We start from the raw sequence: 19,441 nt of genomic DNA, 5'->3' as shown, positions 1-19,441 counted from the left end.
AGTTTTTGTACAAAAAATTGAATTAAAGATTTAACTGTGTGATTCGAGTTATTAAATATTATGCTATCAGCTTTTATATTTTTTAATATCATGTTTCTATTTTGCTGAGTAGCAAAATGTTTAATAATTTGAATCATATAGTTGAATTTTTAATTTTTTATGTAAAAACTTAAGTCGACTTAAGTCGTTTTTTGAGCGAACAACTGTTAAAAAGTAAACAGTAGACTATAAAATTTTTATTGGCTATACAGGGTGTCCCATAATTCGCGAACCACCCGTCAGTTGCAGGTAGAGCATGTTGAACTGAATAGAAAAGTCCTCTACCATTTTGCGATTTTCGCAATAATGAATGAGAAATAAATTAAAGATCAGCCAATTCGCGTGACGACGGCGAGAAAAGACAGCCCAGTTTCATATCGTTACTAAGCATGCGGCGAAAAGAAACAGTATAATGTTACACGGTTGCTAGGCGCGCGATGAAGCGGGGAGGAGCGCTTTACAAAAGACAGTAACTACATACGAGTAGCGCTAACTCTGGACCCCCGAGTGGGCTGTCTCTTCTCGCTGCACGCTTATCATCGCTCGAATTGGCTGATTTTCTTTAATTTATTTCTCATTAATTATTGAGAAAATCGCAAAATGGTAGAGGACTTTTTTACTCAGTTTAACCTACTCTACCTGCAACTGACGGGTGGTTCGCGAATTATGGGACATCCTGTATATAAATATTATATAAATAATATAAATATATAATATAAATATTTTTATTTTTATATACCTGCAGAATACATAGTTCCAACAACTTCAACTTTATCGCCTTTTTTTATTTCTGATGAAAAATATTCATCATTTGTGAAGTTGATTATATGAACTTCCACTTTAAATGTCCCATCAGTTAGCGAACCATATCCGATAGTTTTATTTAATTTATTATTAAACATTTCATAAAAATTTGATTTAATATATGCTTTTAATACTGTAAAATAAATATTTAAAAAGTTAAAATTATATTATATACAGGGTGTCCGATAACTCGCGAACCATCTTTCGTGGGTAGGTAGAGCATGTTAAACTGAATAGAAAAGTCCTCTACCATTTTGCGATTTTCTCAATAATTAATGAGAAATAAATTAAAGAAAATCAGCCAATTCGAGCGATGATAAGCGTGCAGCGAGAAGAGACAGCCCACTCGGGGGTCCAGAGTTAGCGCTACTCGTATGTAGTTACTGTCTTTTGTAAAGCGCTCCTCCCCGCTTCATCGCGCGCTTAGCAACCGTGTAACATTATACTGTTTCTTTTCGCCGCATGCTTAGTAACGATATAAAACTGGGCTGTCTTTTCTCGCCGTCGTCACGCGAATTGGCTGATCTTCTTTAATTTATTTCTCATTAATTATTGCGAAAATCGCAAAATGGTAGAGGACTTTTCTATTCAGTTCAACATGCTCTACCTGCCCACGAAAGGTGATTCGCGAGTTATCGGACACCCTGTATATAAATATATTAGAAATATATAATAATTAAATATTATTATAATAATAATGTAAAATTATAATAACAAATAATTTAATAATAATTTAATAATAATTTAATAATATAAAATTAAAATAAAATATAAAAAATATAAAATTAAAATTAAAATAAAATATGTAATTATAGGTATGTATGTTATAATTGTATCTAATTTTTATTATATTATTATTATTATTATTTTATGATTATATTATTGTTATTTATTTTGTTATTATTTTTATTATTTTATTATTATTATAATTATTATAACAAATAAATTAAATATTAAATTATAAAATTATAAAACAAATAATAATATACATAAGTAAAACTATATTATATATGAAACTATCTATAAAACTCACTTATACATCGCGAATTATTTAAAATATCCTTTAATTCCATATATTCCGGTTTTATATTTGTTATATATGTGCGTTCATATCTGCCTAAGTTAGATACTATAGTGTTGCTTTTTATGTGTAATTCAAATGGCACATTGCCGTTGTTATATTTAGTTACTTTCGGTGTTCGTGCTTGCACACCGTCTAGATGGATTATCTATATTCATATATTTTATAATATAATAATTTTATAAACTATGTATAATAAATTAACATATAATAATAAAATACATATTATTATAATAATAAAATATACATATAAAATAGTATTAGAGTATATTTTATTACTATAAAATACTATAATACTATAATATTGCATATTTTGTAGTAATATTAATAAACAAAGTTTTTATCAATAATCACACTTACGTAATTAGTTAGTACTACAGGTTCTATATTATCTATATCGTCGTTCCATGCAATTATTTGTACACGACGTCCGTTTCCGTTATTGACAAAAAATTTTAAAATTTTATATTGATTGTTATTTCCAACGAATCGTGAGGACTCAATTCCGTCAACAAAACCGATAATTTCACTATAAGTATTAACATTTTTAAATTAATCATGATTTATTAAAATTAAATTTAAAAAGAATTCGAAAACATAATAAATTTTTTAATAAAATCGAAAATTATATTTTAGAAAATAAAAATAAAAATTGAATTAACTGAGAATGATTAAAAATAAATTTATATTAGACTTACACAGTTTGTTACGTCCTGGAGGGAGATTTTGACGCGTTCTGGCGTGACCTATGAAGGTACGCAATAGAAAGCCTGGCTCGCGGGCCGAGCGGTAAAACACGCGTTGATATATTGATTTGAAATTTTATTTTTATTTATTATGATATTAGCACCCTTGTCGCTGGTGTTAATATCTGTTGGATTTGGTTCCGATTCGTTTTCGACGATCGTTCCTGAAAAAGTATGCAAATTCTCATTAATATGATTTCTTTTTTCGTTTGTTGCAGCCACACATGAAGAAGAATAGTTCGCGATTGCGAGTAGAGGGGGAGAGTAAGAGATAAGATTTATGAGAGAAGGAGTGCCTGGATTCATCAGGTCATCACCTTGGAATAGAGTTTGCACCAGAGCGAGTACGTCGGAGTCGTCTGCTGGCGTAGTAGAGGATTCACCTTTTGTGGCGATAATTTGTGAAGAGTAAGTATAAATAGAGGAAGATTCATTTGCATGTGTGGAGACAATTGTTGATTTTGAAATCATTTTTGTTTTAGGGAAGGATGCAAGGAGAGGAGGGGTAATTTGGGGATGTCGATCGAGATCGACGACGCACCTCGATGCGCCAGACGGAAGGCAGTGCTCCTGCCCGTGAGGATGCTGATCTGAATCAGCGGCTCGCGTTTGCGCGCCGATAGGAGAGAGGTGAGAATTGTATTTTAAAGAATTTTTGTAAGATTTTTCATTGCGTGGTTGCTTAGAACTATTTTTATAATTGTTTTTGTAATTGTTTATAGGTTGATTGGACGCGATTTGCGTATTAGAAGCGGATTCAGCGCTTTTGGATGCAGTCTCTGCTGCGGATTGAGGTAATATTTTTGTTTTATTATTATTATTATAATTATTGTTATTATTATTAGGCGGATTCTTTGAAATTTCCGCAATTTCCAAAATTTTGATTGTTGGTATGAAAAATTCGATTGGATCATCTAAAGTGTTGATGATTCTAATGTATGCTTTATCGTTTATACAGGTTACAACCGATTCTCCGGCGTAAACTCCATCGCAGTTTATTCTTAGGCGAGGAATGTAACCAGTTTTGATCTCTGGATTCGAGATGCGAATTGTGACTCCTGAATTTGTACGCGGAGGTACGATTATTGATTCTTTATTTTTAAATTGAAATGAGCAATTATACCATGTGATTGATTGATTGCCGTAATTTATACATGCATTATGTTCTGTAAAAAATGTTGATCCTAGAATTCCTTGTGTTATTATAGGAAATTCGTCGGGTACAACGTGAAACGTCACCGGTGCGTGCGAGATATGAGCAGTTATGGAGCCTAGAGTGTTGACAATATTTTCAATGATACCGGTGAGTTGAATTATATCGTTGTTATTAATTTGAATATTGGAATTAATACATCCTTTTTATTATATTAGGCTGTGCTCCTGTGTCGAGCATGAAGGCAATGGGTCCCCGGAAGGATGGAGATTCGAGTTCGACAGCGGGTACTGTTCCGTCGTCTCCCCTGAGGATATGGAGAGACCTGGGTTGCTCTCCATGTGATGAGTTGACAGGGCTTTGCCAAGATCTCGGGGTGTCCTGTTGTCCGAGACCTCTTTCCCGTATTTCGCGGAGGTATATTATTTGTATAATTATTTTTATTGTTAAAGTTAAAGTTAATTTTTATTGTTAAAGTTATTATTATTTCCAAAGTTACTATTATTATGGTAATTATTATTATTGTTGCTAGAGTTATTATTGTTATAATTATTATTATTTATAAATTTAAGAAATATTTTTATCGGCTCTCAGTATTTAATAAATAAATAAATATGATTTTTTTTTTTTTTAAACGACCAATAGAGCCAAGCACGAAAATTAATTCTAATTTTTAGAACTGTATCTCTTGGTTTGAGATTACTAAGTTCCATCAATTCATAATCCTCGAACTTTACAACGGGAAAATAGGCGAGAAAAATATAGATCCGAAAAGTCGCTGAAGCGGGAATTGAACCCGCGTCTTTCGCTTGCCGGGCGACTGCTCTTGCCAACTAAGCTATTCAGACTCTTTCGATCCTATATTTTTCATTTGCCTTATAATGGATGTTAGTAAATAGCGCCATGAATTAGGCCCAGACGCAAATATATATAAATTTAAGAAATATTTTTATCGGCTCGCAGTATTTAATAAATAAATAAATATGATTTTTTTGCTCTATTAATCGTTTAAAAAAAAAAAATCATATTTATTTATTTATTAAATACTGAGAGCCGATAAAAATATTTCTTAAATTTATATATATTTGCGTCTGGGCCTAATTCATGGCGCTATTTACTAACATCCATTATAAGGCAAATGAAAAATATAGGATCGAAAGGGTCTGAATAGCTTAGTTGGCAAGAGCAGTCGCCCGGCAAGCGAAAGACGCGGCTTCAATTCCCGCTTCAGCGACTTTTCGGACCTATATTTTTCTCGCCTATTTTCCCGTTGTAAAGTTCGAGGATTATGAATTGATGGAACTTAGTAATCTCAAACCAAGAGATACAGTTCTAAAAATTAGAATTAATTTTCGTGCTTGGCTCTATTGGTCGTTTAAAAAAAAAAAAAAAAATCATATTTATTTAATTATTATTAAAATAAGAACGAAGTAAAATCGACCCAACTAGCCAAAATTATATTTATTTAAATTAAACAATTTAAAAATCAAACACAACTTTAACTTAAACCCTTTTCATAACATTGACAAGTCCAAATGGCTAATAAATATCAGTAGTAAACAAATTCCTGACACTGTTTCTGACTTTTTAAGCTTAGGTGAAAATTTTGCATTACCTGTTCATCAGTCTCAGAAACATGACCGCAAAAGTTATGTACTTGAGGTTGTTAAAAATTTTGAATCAAACTTTAAAAACATCCCTACAGATTCCATAGAAACAACGCGGCTCTCTATAGCAAATACGCTTCAAAGATTCCTTGACGAAAGAAAACATATTAATTATTTAGATAGACATATTCAAAAAGAATTTTTAAATTGCAAAAAGTTTTTACGTGACAATGAAGATATTCTCGTCACGAGGGCTGATAAAGGTCAGACTACAGTCGTCATGGACAAAAAAGATTATTTGGAAAAAATGGAATTTTTGTTAAGTGACCACTCTACGTATAAAAAATTAAAGAAAGATCCTATAAAGCAGTTAACTAACAAAATTAACTCATTGACAAAATCTTGGCGTAGCAATGATTTAATAGACGAAATCACCTATAAACAACTGAATTGCATTAATGGCAACCTACCACGTTGTTACGGACTACCCAAGATTCACAAGACTGGTTTCCCATTGAAAATTATTGTATCGTCACTTGGTAGTCCGCTATACAATGTCTCGAGTTACATACACAACTTAATATATAACTCCATTAAAAAACCAATGTCCCATATTAAAGATAGGTGGTCATTTGCTAAAATTATTAAAGACATGCCTATCAATGAGGATGATGTAATGATCTCATTGGATGTTAGTTCTCTATTTACAAACATCCCCAAAGAATTAGTTATAGACGGCATTAAAAAACGTTGGAGCGACATTGCGATAAAGACGAAATTTAATTTACCCCAAATTTTATATGTAATAGAATTGATTTTGGATTCCACTAGTTTTAGTTTTAACGGACATTTCTATGAACAAATATTCGGTAGTCCAATGGGCTCCCCACTATCACCGATTTTGGCGGACATTGTTATGGAGGATTTAGAGACGCATTGCTTGAGTTTGCTTAATTTTGACGTACCGGTTTATTATAGATACGTTGATGACATTTTTGCCACGTGAAAAAATTGATGAGATGCTATCGACATTTAACAACTATCATCAACGGTTGAAATTCACATACGAAGTTGAAATTAACTCTTCGATTAATTTTTTGAATACGAGCGTAATACGGAGCAATAATATACTTATTACTGATTGGTATAAAAAACCGACATGGTCTGGAAGGTATTTAAACTTTCTTTCTAACCATCCGTTGAAATACAAAATCAATACTATTTACAACCTCATAGATCACGCTATTCTATTATCAGACAAAAAATTCCATAGTAAAAATATTGATACAGTGCAGGAAATTTTACTGAATAATTGCTTTCCAATGCGCATCATCAAAAAACATACAGATAGAAGAATTAGTTTTCTAAAAAATCGTACTGATGATAACAGTACATTTGAAGCGTATGATGGGCGTTCAAAAATTTCTCCTTACATTTCGTTGCCGTATGTCAAAGATGTGAGTGAGAGCATTGGTCGTTCGCTAAAAAATGCCGGCGCTAATGTTGTCTATAAAATAGCCAATAAATTGGACACATTAATAAAACGAGGCAAAGATTCATTGCCCAACAATGATAGAACTAATGTTGTATACAAAATTAATTGTAATAATTGTAATGCCTCATATATCGGGCAAACAAAGAGACATATGCGCACTCGTGTAAAAGAACACTGTAACAATATAAAATTACATGCGACAAATCATTCTGTTATAAGTAAACATAGACTAACATATGGACACGATTTTGATTGGACATCACCCGTTATATTGCACAGCGAAAAACATGTTAGAAAGAGAGAAATCGCAGAGATGTTTTTTATCAAAAAAGTTAGCAATACAATTAACCTACATAAAGACACTGAGAATCTCAATAACATTTATGATAAAATTATAAAGGTCGTATAATCTTTGGCTTTATATAGTTTTTGACGAATCATCATAACGATAGGATCGTTTTCTCTTTTTCTCTCTTTCAAATGTTTTGACAAAATTGAATTTATGTTATGTTTATTTAAATATGTTGTAACTATATTATGGAAAAGTTGACGTTATCGTTAATTTGGCTGCACCTCTACTAATGAAGTATATAAAAAATCTCTAACTTTTGACATATCAAACCGTCTCACACTTATGATTTCAAACTGTATTGTTTCAGTATTACACTTGATAAGGACCACATCCATATGGTCGAAACATTATGTGTTTTTTAAATAAATATAATTTTGGCTAGTTGGGTCGATTTTACTTCGTTCCTATTTTAAAATTTTACTAGCGACTTTTTAAGTATCTAATTATTATTTTAATTATTATTATTGTTGCTAAACTTTTCGTGGTATTGTTTTGTGCGACATTCGTGTACTAAATGTCCGATTCTTTTACAGTAACTACATATTTTCTGGGCTCCGTTTGCTGGAGGACTGGATGGTACGTTCGAGGAAATAGGAGAATTACGTTGGAACGTTTGCATTGGGTTCGAAGTTGCAGAGTTGTCTCGAGAATTGCGGGGAGGTTTATTTCTCGCATTTTCTCTTTCGAGGCGTTTATGAATAACGAGTACTTTCGAGCATGCGTCGAGGAAGCTATTGTAACTTTTTGCGCGAAGTTCCGTTCTGTATTCACGTGGGAGACCTTCGTAAAAAGCTTCGAGGGCCAATGATTCGAATGACGCGATTTCTACTTCGTTTAATAATCTATTGAGGTTAGTCTGATCTCTTTCAATTATTGCTGTTCTTAAATCTTTAATACGATCTATATAATCTAAAATGTGCTCGTTTTGTTTTTTATAGACCATACTCAGCTGTCCGCGGTAGTAATTCGAGTTTCTACCGGATCCGAAGGTGCGTTTCAGACAATCGACGAATCTTTCTACCGTTGTGTGAATTTCATCTTCTACGGCGAGATACGCGTGGTGAGTTAATTTATTGCGTAACATGCGTACAAAGAGTGCTTCATCTACCAAGGGTACTGATTCTTTTGCTCTTTTACAGGCTCTTGCGAACTGCCAAACAGGAATATTGTGCCCATCGTATTTTGGTACGAGTTCAAGAGCGCTTTGGAGATAGGATTTCGGATATCCTGCTTGTTGCGGAAAACCATTCGTTGCGGTTGCTGGATTTGGAAAACTAAAGGTAAGATTCAAACTTGTGGTTGCTTCTGTAGGAGTGGACGTGGTAAAATTATTCGTTAATGCACGCATCATATTTTCGAGCATTTCTGTGCGTTTACATAATTCAGCTTCCTTTTCGCGCATTTCTTTAAATGCAATTTCGTAATTGACGCGATCTTCGTTTCTCGCGACGTGAGTTGAGGGTTCCCCTGAACGATCCATTTTTAATATTTATAGTTATGTAAAGTTTTATTTGTAAATGTTACTAAATATTCGAAGTGTTTGTGAATGTTAATAAATAATCGATATGTTTGTAGTATAATAGTAATATTTGTTAATAAATATGTTCGTAAAATCTAATTGTTTCGTATAATATATAATTTCGTAAATAATTTTGTGCGATGTGTAATAAATAATATTTATAATAGTAGTAGTATGTTCGTAGAATGCTAAATTGTTTCGTAAGATGTGTATTTTTATAAATAATGTTGTGTAGTTTTATGAATATATAATAAATATATAATAATTAATTTTTGTAGTTTCGTAGTATAGTTATAATAAATAATAAGATTCGTGCTTCGTTAATTTCTTATTGTGTATAATTAATATTATGTGCGAAGTATTTGTTCTCGTATTTATATACGTATGTGATAAATAATATTTGTAGTTAATATTTTAAGTTACAAAGTTATATTAATTGATATTCTTAATTTGTTTGTTTCAGAGCGCTTATTATAAAAGTGAACTTGTGGAAGATTATTCTTATTGTGTCGATCCTACCACGATATTACCAATTTATATGAGTGCTACCTATTAGCTAATGATGGTTGTCCTAATAAAGTCGGATAATCCCACCACGCTGTCACCAATTTTTTTAATGTGATATGTTATGTCCTGGAGGGAGATTTTGACGCGTTCTGGCATGACCTATGTAGGTACGCAATAGAAACCCTGGCGCACGGGCCGAGCGGTAAAACACGCGTGGTCAGGACTTATGAAGAGAACGCGACGTCGCAGGACGACATAAACATGTATGCTTACGTATGTGTGCGTAAGGAAGGAAATGTAAGTAGTGAATCTTAAATACTATATTATTGTTTGAGATAATAAATAATGCTAACTCAATGTTCAGTAATATATATATGTTTATTTTATTCCAGGGTTATAACTTCCGGTTCCTTGGGTGGCTTAATTATAACGCGGAAAGTCCGCGGGAGAATAATGACGTTTTTAACTCTAGGACGTTTCCGTTCCAGGGATTCAAATAATATTTCCAGGTTACATATATCAGTTGATTTTATTTATTAATAATTTATTTATTTTCAATAAGATGAACTAATTCTGTCTTTTATTAATTTACAGGTAGAGAAGGAAGCGGTTATCGCCCTGAGAGAGGCGTGACCTTGAGGTTATAGGCAGAAGTTCACCCTTGTAGAGGCGCTCCCCGAGAATTGGGTATAGAGCTGGAAGAATTATCAAGGATCGCTCGCCCTGTCGGAGGCGCTCTAATGGATAGGAGCGGTGCGACGCCCTGTGAGAGGCGCGCGGTAAACGAATGAATTTTTCATAGAAGACAGAATTATAATTAGATAAGTATAAAAATTCCTTAAGTAATAATTAATTTTCTTATATATCAGTCTGAGCTTGTGGTTATTTTACAGATTCGAAAACCTGTGCCAATGGGGGATCGTAGTTTTACTACTATACAGTCGATGAAGAAGATTATGGAGAGAAGAGCGAAAAGTAGTGAAACTCTGTGTCGAGTTAAATATGTATTATTTTTGAATCGTGAAACAATTGTTAGTACCGTCGCGATACTTTGGTTATTTTATAGTTAAAGAGTTGCGTTAATTGATTATAATGAATTAATTTATAATGTAATTAGTTAAGAGTAAGAATATTAAGTAGATGTGTGTAATTAGAAGTAGAATAAGTAGATACGAATTGAATGCATATTATATATATAATGATGATTTATAATTCTTATAATAATGAATTTGACTATTATGATAACTATAGTGATATATTGACTATAATGATGAAGAATAATAATCATCCCTTGCGAGCGGCGTATATATACCTCTGGGCTACCCCCAGATTACGGAAACAGGCGGTTACAATAATTCCACGTGTCTCCGAATGATAGGGTCTCGCGAGAGAGTTTGAATATAATAACCGTTGTATTATATTTGCACAGCAACATTTGTATATCTATTTTTAGTCGTGATGTTATTATCGCTGTTTTTATAATGTATGTTCTTTTAATATTTGTATTTGTCAAACAATAAGTGTTTTTATATTGAGTAAATAAAGAATACGTTGATTTCAAATGTTCCTGTGTTTTGGTGTTGTTATTTTAAATGCCCTTGTTTTCATATAGTTGCGAAAAGATATATATATGTATATATGTAATTATTATTACAGAATTAAATAGAGAATATATGTATATATATATATATATATATATATATATATATATGTATATACATATATGCGTATGCGTGCCTTTTTATATGAGTATGTATGTACGCGAGTGTATTCGGCAAAATATAATGTAGAATTAATAATTACATATGTGTATATATAATTATATAGCCCTTTTGATGCTTATAATACTTATATCTGTATTTAATAATAATATTACTATTGCAAGACTGTTTGTTAAAATAATATATGCTTATTACATATTTTCATTATATATATATTTATACTTTAGTGTTTAATTAATTTAATACCTATCAAGTTTTATTTTAAGGTTTCAATCTTGCAATTGACTTAATGCTAGTGTTAGTATTAAAGATAATATAATACTTAGAATTATTTTAATTTAACATAATATAATTGCTTCTCTTAATATATATATATATATATATATATATTTAAGTATTGTTAAAAAAAGGAAACGTGGAACGTAAATGTTCCTTGAGCGGATTTGGATTTCCCGCGCGAGAGAGAGAGTTTCGAGATCTCAGGAGAAAATCGTACAGCTGTGCATTATTGCGGCGGCGCTGATATACGTGCAGTGACAGGGCGCCACTGACTGTCTCTTTAAATCTGTTTACGTGCAGCGTTGTGTTTACGTTTGATAATTGTCTATGATAATTAATTCTGTGTGCTGCAGGTGCGCGTTGGGTGAAGGAAATATTATATCCAAGCGATAAGACAATCGGGCGCGTTGCCAGTGGTTCGGGAAGAAGAAAAGAAAATTTTACGTGACGAGCGGCGGTGGACGTCAAGTGGAGTCGACGGTCGTAACAAGTTGAGTCAAAAACTTTAATTGTATCTATTGCTTCGTTAGTAGAAAATAAGCTGATTGGATCTACATCTTCTTGATTTTCTTGATCATTGAAATCTTGATCATCAATATTATTTTCAGACATTTTTTTGGAAATATGTATTCTGCAGATAGAAAATTTTAATTAATTATTGTTATTGTTATTATTGTTATATTTATTATTATATTTATTATATTTGTTATATTATTGTTAATATTATAATTATTGTATAATAATATAATTAATATATATTAGAAAATTTTAATTAATTATTGTTATTGTTATTATTGTTATATTTATTATTATATTTATTATATTTGTTATATTATTGTTAATATTATAATTATTGTATAATAATATAATTAATATATATTAGAAAATTTTTATTAATTATTGTTATTGTTATTATTGTTATATTTATTATTATATTTATTATATTTAATATATATTGTTTTGAAAAATATATGTTTAAAAATCAACCAAATAAAACGAAAATTGTGGATGGAACCTCACACATGTGTTGTCACTTACATAAGAAACCGCGTATGGTCTCGTGACCTGCACATTTATCACAGTCACTCGCAATTATATTTATTTTAATAAATCTTGAAATCAATGTTTTTGAATGTAATAAAGATTGGAACGCGCGGCATGTTTTATGAAATGCGTAACGTTTTATTGATAAGTTTTTGCAGAATAAATTATAAAGATATATTTGGTTTTTTCAGACGATAGCTCGATTTATGATTTATAATCATAAAATTCGGAAAAATTCGGTTGAAAGATTATCGATACGGAAATTGACATTCACATGACAAGTGCAGTTGTCACAATCTCATATATACATATATATATTACTTACTTGCAATTATCAGATGAGCAATATAAATATTTAACAGCGTCTTCTCCGCTCCAATTGATGTTTAAAATAACAAAACAAATGAAACTTATTTGAAAACAGAAAAAATATCTTACATGAATATGCATGTATATCGAAATATATTTGACATTTAATTTGTATGCTTTTTTTCTATATATACAGGGTATCTTAATCATATCAAATGATTTAATAATAGCATAATATCTATATATATAAGTGCCGTCCGTCTGTCTGTCTGTATGTCCGCGAACTACTTCCACATTTATGGACCGATTTTTGTGAAACAGGTACCAAAATGTTGCAAATTTTTCGGGGGTGGCTGCTGTGGGGTTTATTTTTAATTTTGTCTACCCACGCACCCACCCACGCACTAACAAATTTATTGACTGATTTTCTCGAAATTGGTACCAAAATTGTGCAAATTTTTCGGGGATGGATATTATTTGGTTTTTTAAAAGTTTTACACTCCCACCCACCCATTCACGCATCTACCCACGCATTCACACATTTATTGACCGATTTTCTCAAAATTGGTACCAAAATTTTGAAAATATTTTGGGGATGGCTAATATGTGGTTTTTTTAAGTTTTACATCCCCATCTACCCACTCACGCATCCACCCACGCACTCACATATTTATTGACCGATTTTCTCAAAATTGGTATAAAAATTGTGCAAATTTTTTGGGATGGATACTATTTGGTTTTTTTTAAGTTTTAAACTCCCACTCACCCATTCACGCACCCACCCACGCACTCACACATTTATTGACCGATTTTATCAAAATTGGTACTAAAATTTTGCAAATTTTTCGGGGATGATTAATATGTGGTTTTTTTAAGTTTTACAGCCCCATCTACCCACCCACGCATCCACCTACGCACTCACACATTTATTTACCGAATTTCTCAAAATTGGTACCAAAATTTTGCAAATTTTTCGCGGATGGTTAATATGTGGTTTTTTTAAGTTTTACACCCCCATCTACTCACCCACGCATCCACCCACGCATTCACATATTTATTGACCGATTTTCTCAAAATTGGTATAAAAATTGTGCAAATTTTTCGGGGATGGATACTATTTGGTTTTTTAAAAGTTTTACACTCCCACCCATTCATTCACGCACGCACCCACGCACAAAGTAGTACATTTTTATTTTATATTATTTTTATAAAAATACATACTGTTGTTGTTTTAAACATTTTTTAATTTTTTGACAAATATCTGTGGTGGTTCTAACTTTCGTAAATTTTAAGATATCGTGATAAATTTTTTTACATAAATAGACTATCATTAAAGGATTATTGGTATTTAATTTGACGAGGATTGGTTAAAGGATTAGATTTTTATAAAATTTTAAATTTTATGGAAAATGTTTCTGTTTGTTCTAATTTCGGTAAATTTTAAGATATCTGGTTAATTTTTTTAACGTAAATAGAATATTATTTAAGGATGATTGTTATTGAGCTTGATATTGTCATTGATCAAATGAATAAAACTTATTAAATAGAAAATATCATGGATGAAATAAATATTCCTAATGAAATTGAAAATGTGATTGTAAATGAAATAAATAGAAATGAAATAAAAAGTGTTACCATTAATGAAATTAATGGACATAGTGTGAGCATGTTAGCATGAACAAAATGACTAAACAGATCGAAATAGATAATTTAAAAGAAATTGAAGAATTCAAAAATGGTAAATATTAAAAAATAATTTATTAGTTAATTTTTTTAAAAATGTTTTGAAAGTTTAAGTCTTAATAATTGCTTAATATTTATTTTAACTTATACTAATCTATATATTGTAATATATTAAATATGATTAAATATTTTTTTTTTAATTATCTATATATATGTGTATTTGTATATTTGTATTCGAGTGTCATTTGCCATGACAATAAATAAATCACAAGGACAAACTTTAGAAAAAGTTGGGATTTATCTGCCACATCCTGTATTTGCTCATGGTCAACTCTATGTAGCATTCTCGAGAGCAACAAAAAGGCAAAATGTGAAAATTAAAATAGATGAATTAAGCAATCAAGGACATCTCATTGAGGAAAATACAAAATTTTTTACGAAAAATGTCGTTTACAGAGAGATTTTATAAATTGAATAATTTGAAAATTGTATGAGAGCTAATAATATAACGGGTCAGCGGTGGGTAATTAAACCGTAAAAAAAATTTTTATAAATAATAGAAAATATATAAAATATTATATGCCAAATAAAATATTTATAATATTTGTAATATTTAAATTAGTGGAAAAACAAATCATGTTCATCCCAGAAAAAAAAATACATTTTGATAACAATTTCGAGAAAATCAGTAAATGTAGGATAAAAAAATAAAATTTAAAAAGAATTATAAAAATTGAAAAAAAGGGTTATATAGAGGCTTTGAGGCCACACACACACACACACACACATACGCACATTGGCATAGAAATCTGAAAAAAAATTGTAAACAAAAACATAGCTTCCTCACACACATACACATACGCACATTTTTTATGGAACCATTTATGAAAACAAAACCACATAACATCCATCCCAGTAAAATTAGAAACATTTTGGTACCTGTTTCACGAAAATCGATCCATAAATGTAGAAGTAATTCGCAGTCAAACAGATAGAACATCTAATTTTCTCTGTTACATAATAAATAAACAAATATTAAATAAATTGTATAAAAAATTATAAATATTTTTTATAAAGATGCAAGATGCAAGCTTTGAGGACCGCGCGAAGCGCGGTCCGAAACGCTAGTAATAATATAATTAATACATTATGGCTGAGTTTCGATATTCACTGCCAGTACTGAAAATCTATAGTAAGCGTGACATAAACTATAGATTTTTAGTACTGGCAGTGAATATCAAAACTCAGCTTATATTGTATAGTTGAAGGAAATAAATGGCGCGCGCAAAGCGCGCGCTTTGTAGTGTTCTAGTTCAATATAAATTTTAACAGGCGATAACGTTGGGATGTTCCAACCATTTTTGGGTCCTCTATTTCATCTATGAAACCTATAATTTCACTAACAAAATTTGAAATAAAATTAATAATCTATTATATCTTATATTTTTGTAGATATAAAATATATAATTAAATATTTAAAGTTTTAAAAATCTATTGGATTAAAAATTAATATGTACAACTAACTCGTTAAAATTGTTTTAAGATTAAAATTATAATGTTTGAAACACAATTTTATATAAATATAGTGTATTAATTTGAATCTGAAAGCTTACACTGTTGCATCTTCTATTTGTATTGACTCCATTATTTTGTCACTCGAAAATTGTAACGATTCTAATTCATTATTTTCATTTAAGATAGAAATATCTTGTGTATTTGGTGTAGGATTTCTGAATATTAATAGATATATATGTATATAAAAGTATATTCAAAGAGTATATATTTAAAGATATATTAAACTATCTAAATCAAATTATTAAAACATAATAAATTATATTAGAGTGGTGATTTCAACATGATAATGATCCGAAACATTCTTCCAAATGAATCAAGACATTTTTCATGGAACAAAATGTTAATGTAATTAAGTGGCCAAGTCAATCTTTAAATTTAAACTCAATAGAACATATGTGGGATTATGTTGGCCGTCAATTGAGAAGTCATTCTTTTACCAATAAAACGGAATTAATGCAAAAGATCACAAAAATATTGTTCTAAATAGCGGTTTTTGATGCTCAATTAATCGAATCAATGCCGCGCAAATGTCATACAGTCATCTTTACGAGTTATGTAACATTTTATACTAATTAAGAAATATTTTTAAGAAATATTTTTATTTTTAGCGGCTCTCAGTATTTAATAAATAAAATAGATGTGATTTTTACAAATCCGGCCAATAGAGCCAAGCACGAAAATTAATTCTAATTTTTTAGGAACTGTATCTCTTGGTTTGAGATTACAAAGTACCTTCAATTAATAATCCTCGAACTTACAACGGGAAAATAGGCGAGAAACATATTGATCCGAAAAGTCGCTGAAGCGGGAATTGAACCCGCGTCTTTCGCTTGCCGGGCGACTGCTCTTATCTCTAAGCTATTCAGACCCTTTCGATCCTATATTTTTCATTTGCCTTATAATGTATGTTGGTAAATAGCGCCATGATTAGGCCCAGACTCGAATATATAAATTAAGAAATATTTTTAAGAAATATTTTTATTTTTAGCAGCTCTCAGTATTTAATAATTAAAATAGATGTGATTTTTACAAATCCGGCCAATAGAGCCAAGCACGAAAATTAATTCTAATTTTTTAGGAACTCTATCTCTTGGTTTGAGATTACAAAGTACCTTCAATTAATAATCCTCGAATTTACAACGGGAAAATAGGCGAGAAAAATATTGGTCCGAAAAGTCGCTGAAGCGGGAATTGAACCCGCGTCTTTCGCTTGCCAGGCGACTGCTCTTACCTCTAAGCTATTCAGACCCTTTCGATCCTATATTTTTCATTTGCCTTATAATGTATGTTGGTAAAAAAAATTAGAATTAATTTTCGTGCTTGACTCTATTGGCCGGATTTGTAAAAATCACATCTATTTTATTTATTAAATACTGAGAGCCGCTAAAAATAAAAATATTTCTTAAAAATATTTCTTAATTTATATATTCGCGTCTGGGCCTAATCATGGCGCTATTTACCAAGGCGTATATGCAAGAGCGAGAGATAGTGCGAGATGGAGAGGTAGCGAGATGACGCGAAGGAGAGCGCGAGGCGCACGCGAGAGTTTTTTTTAATTAATATTTTTTTTCTTTTAATATTTTTTTTTTAATTAATATTTTAGGATTGGGAAGGGGAGAGAGGAATTTTAAAATAAATACATTTATTTTTTAATATTTAAAATAATGTTTATTATATAACTATGTGTGTGTGCAATCATACAATTTTGTGTGTGTGTGTGTAAATTTAAAAATTTAAAATATACAATATATAAAATATAAAATATAAATTAATATAAAATGTAAAATATAATAATACAATAATATAAAAATATAAAATATATACAGCAGCACGATGGTGGCTGCGAGGTGGTGGGGCGGTGGCTGCGAGGCGGAACTCCTACATGACAGAAATTTTTTATTAAATATATTATTTATTTTATGAGTCATTTTATTATTTTAATAATTTATAAATGAAAAGAAATACTTACAACAATTATTCCTCCTCAGAGGATTCTCTATGCTCAGCATAGGAAAATCTAGAAACGCTCGACTCGAATAGAAGAGAGCGGTTTTTCGGATCATCCCATAGTTTCATAGCCCATAGTTGATATTTTAGAGCATCAGTATGAGGAGATGATTTTTCAAACCGATTTCACGCCCATGTATCGCCTGCACGATTGAATTAACCGGAGTGTTTGTCGATAGTGCCGGAACATTGGTATCTGCACCGAAGAAACGTTTGCGTAGCGCTTTTCTTATTTCTTCAAGTCGCATGATTCGAGCTGTCCGTGACTGCACATTTCCAATTAATAATTTCTTGGGGTTGATTTTCATTCCGAAAATTCTCATTAGTTCTTGTGGGCATTGTCCTTCTAACAAGTCGATACAACCATCACAATCTGGCTCTCACATACAGTAAAACGTTTTATCAATTTCATGTGGATGCAATCCGATTAAATCACATTCTTTCAGCTCAGCAGCCGTCACCAATACAAGTTGTTCCAGTAATTCAATGTATTCCTCCAGAGTTAACATCTTCACATCACTCGCCATTTTCACAGCACTTTAAGTGTTTTAATTTTTAAACAGTTTAATGTGTGCAAATAGGACACACACTGCACGATAAAATTTGATTTAGGGAGCATGTACAGTTGCAACACGTTTTCCCTTTAATTAGAGTATATCTTACAGTTTCATACAACCGCACAGCACGAGCATGCGAGTATAAGTCTGCTACTCTATGACACGACATATATATTATAATGTTGCTCCCCTCTTGATTTTAATTCTACATCTCTCTTCATCTCTTCATCTCTCTGTTCTAACTGGAGTATCATCTAGCTCATCATTTTTCTACATCTCCAGAGAGTTTTGTCGACTATGTATATCAGACAGGGAAGAAATAATTAAACACAGTTTAACAGTAAAATAATTTATTTGTTGCAAGCATTATAAATAATTTCATTTATAGCACAAGTTATCAATTCACAATCTATAAGTGATTCGCTATTAAACATATTACTATCACGTATCACCATTGCTCACATCGCGGATATTATCACATTGTAAAATATTTACAAATTGCTTAAATTTTTCATTAACACTATGAGTATTCTCACACAGCCAGGAATACATATGATCAATACATTTTTCGTAATCGAATAAATGTAGTAACGTTGATGGTTTCATGTACAAAGAATTATCAGATGATGTAATTTTTATAATTTTTGAAGTATACATGTTAACCGCTTCGAGTGTCAGATCACTAATCCATAGCGGAGTTTCAGTTAGCTGCTCAATGTCTGCTCGTTTCCGCATTAGAAATTTCCATGTTTCAATGGGTAATATTATTTGATTACCTCGATTATCACCGAGAGCCAATTCCACATAGGATATTATTCCGACGCTGATTCCTATTTCCAAATATTTGTATGATGTTGGGGTTAAGACGTATCTTCTTCCAAGTATACGAGCCGCACGATGAGATGAAGCGCTACAAAAATTTTATTGAAAATAATTATTTAACAAAAAAAAAAGTTGTTTATT

At 31.0% G+C, this 19,441-nt stretch overlaps 1 protein-coding gene across 1 annotated transcript; it reads right to left on the bottom strand.

Moving 5' to 3' along the window:
- Positions 1-770: 770 nt before the first annotated feature.
- Positions 771-18,448, bottom strand: LOC145941407 (uncharacterized). Its single transcript, XM_083047524.1, has 5 exons — positions 18,310-18,448; positions 8,429-8,744; positions 2,285-2,453; positions 1,877-2,072; positions 771-976 (listed from the first exon to the last, which is right to left on the bottom strand). The coding sequence occupies exons 1-5, from the start codon at positions 18,446-18,448 to the stop codon at positions 771-773; spliced, it is 1,026 nt and encodes a 341-aa protein (XP_082903650.1).
- Between the last annotated feature and the right edge of the window lie 993 nt (positions 18,449-19,441).

This window comes from Prenolepis imparis, unplaced genomic scaffold (genome assembly GCF_030444845.1).
Source record: "Prenolepis imparis isolate NDT839.2.m4 unplaced genomic scaffold, iyPreImpa1.0 SCAF_10, whole genome shotgun sequence".
Lineage (NCBI taxonomy): Eukaryota > Metazoa > Arthropoda > Insecta > Hymenoptera > Formicidae > Prenolepis > Prenolepis imparis.
Note: the sequence above shows the minus strand (reverse complement) of the source record. Positions and strands in the feature narration are given on the sequence as shown.

Excerpts from the sequence above, each read along its gene's own strand:
- LOC145941407 (XM_083047524.1), bottom strand. The coding sequence starts at position 18,448 with ATGGCGAGTGATGTGAAGATGTTAACTCTGGAGGAATACATTGAATTA. Across the intron at positions 2,073-2,284 it reads CTGTAGTACTAACTAATTAC|ATAATCCATCTAGACGGTGT; the intron begins GTAAGTGTGATT and ends ATATGAATATAG. Across the intron at positions 977-1,876 it reads AAATAATTCGCGATGTATAA|TATTAAAAGCATATATTAAA; the intron begins GTGAGTTTTATA and ends TTTATTTTACAG.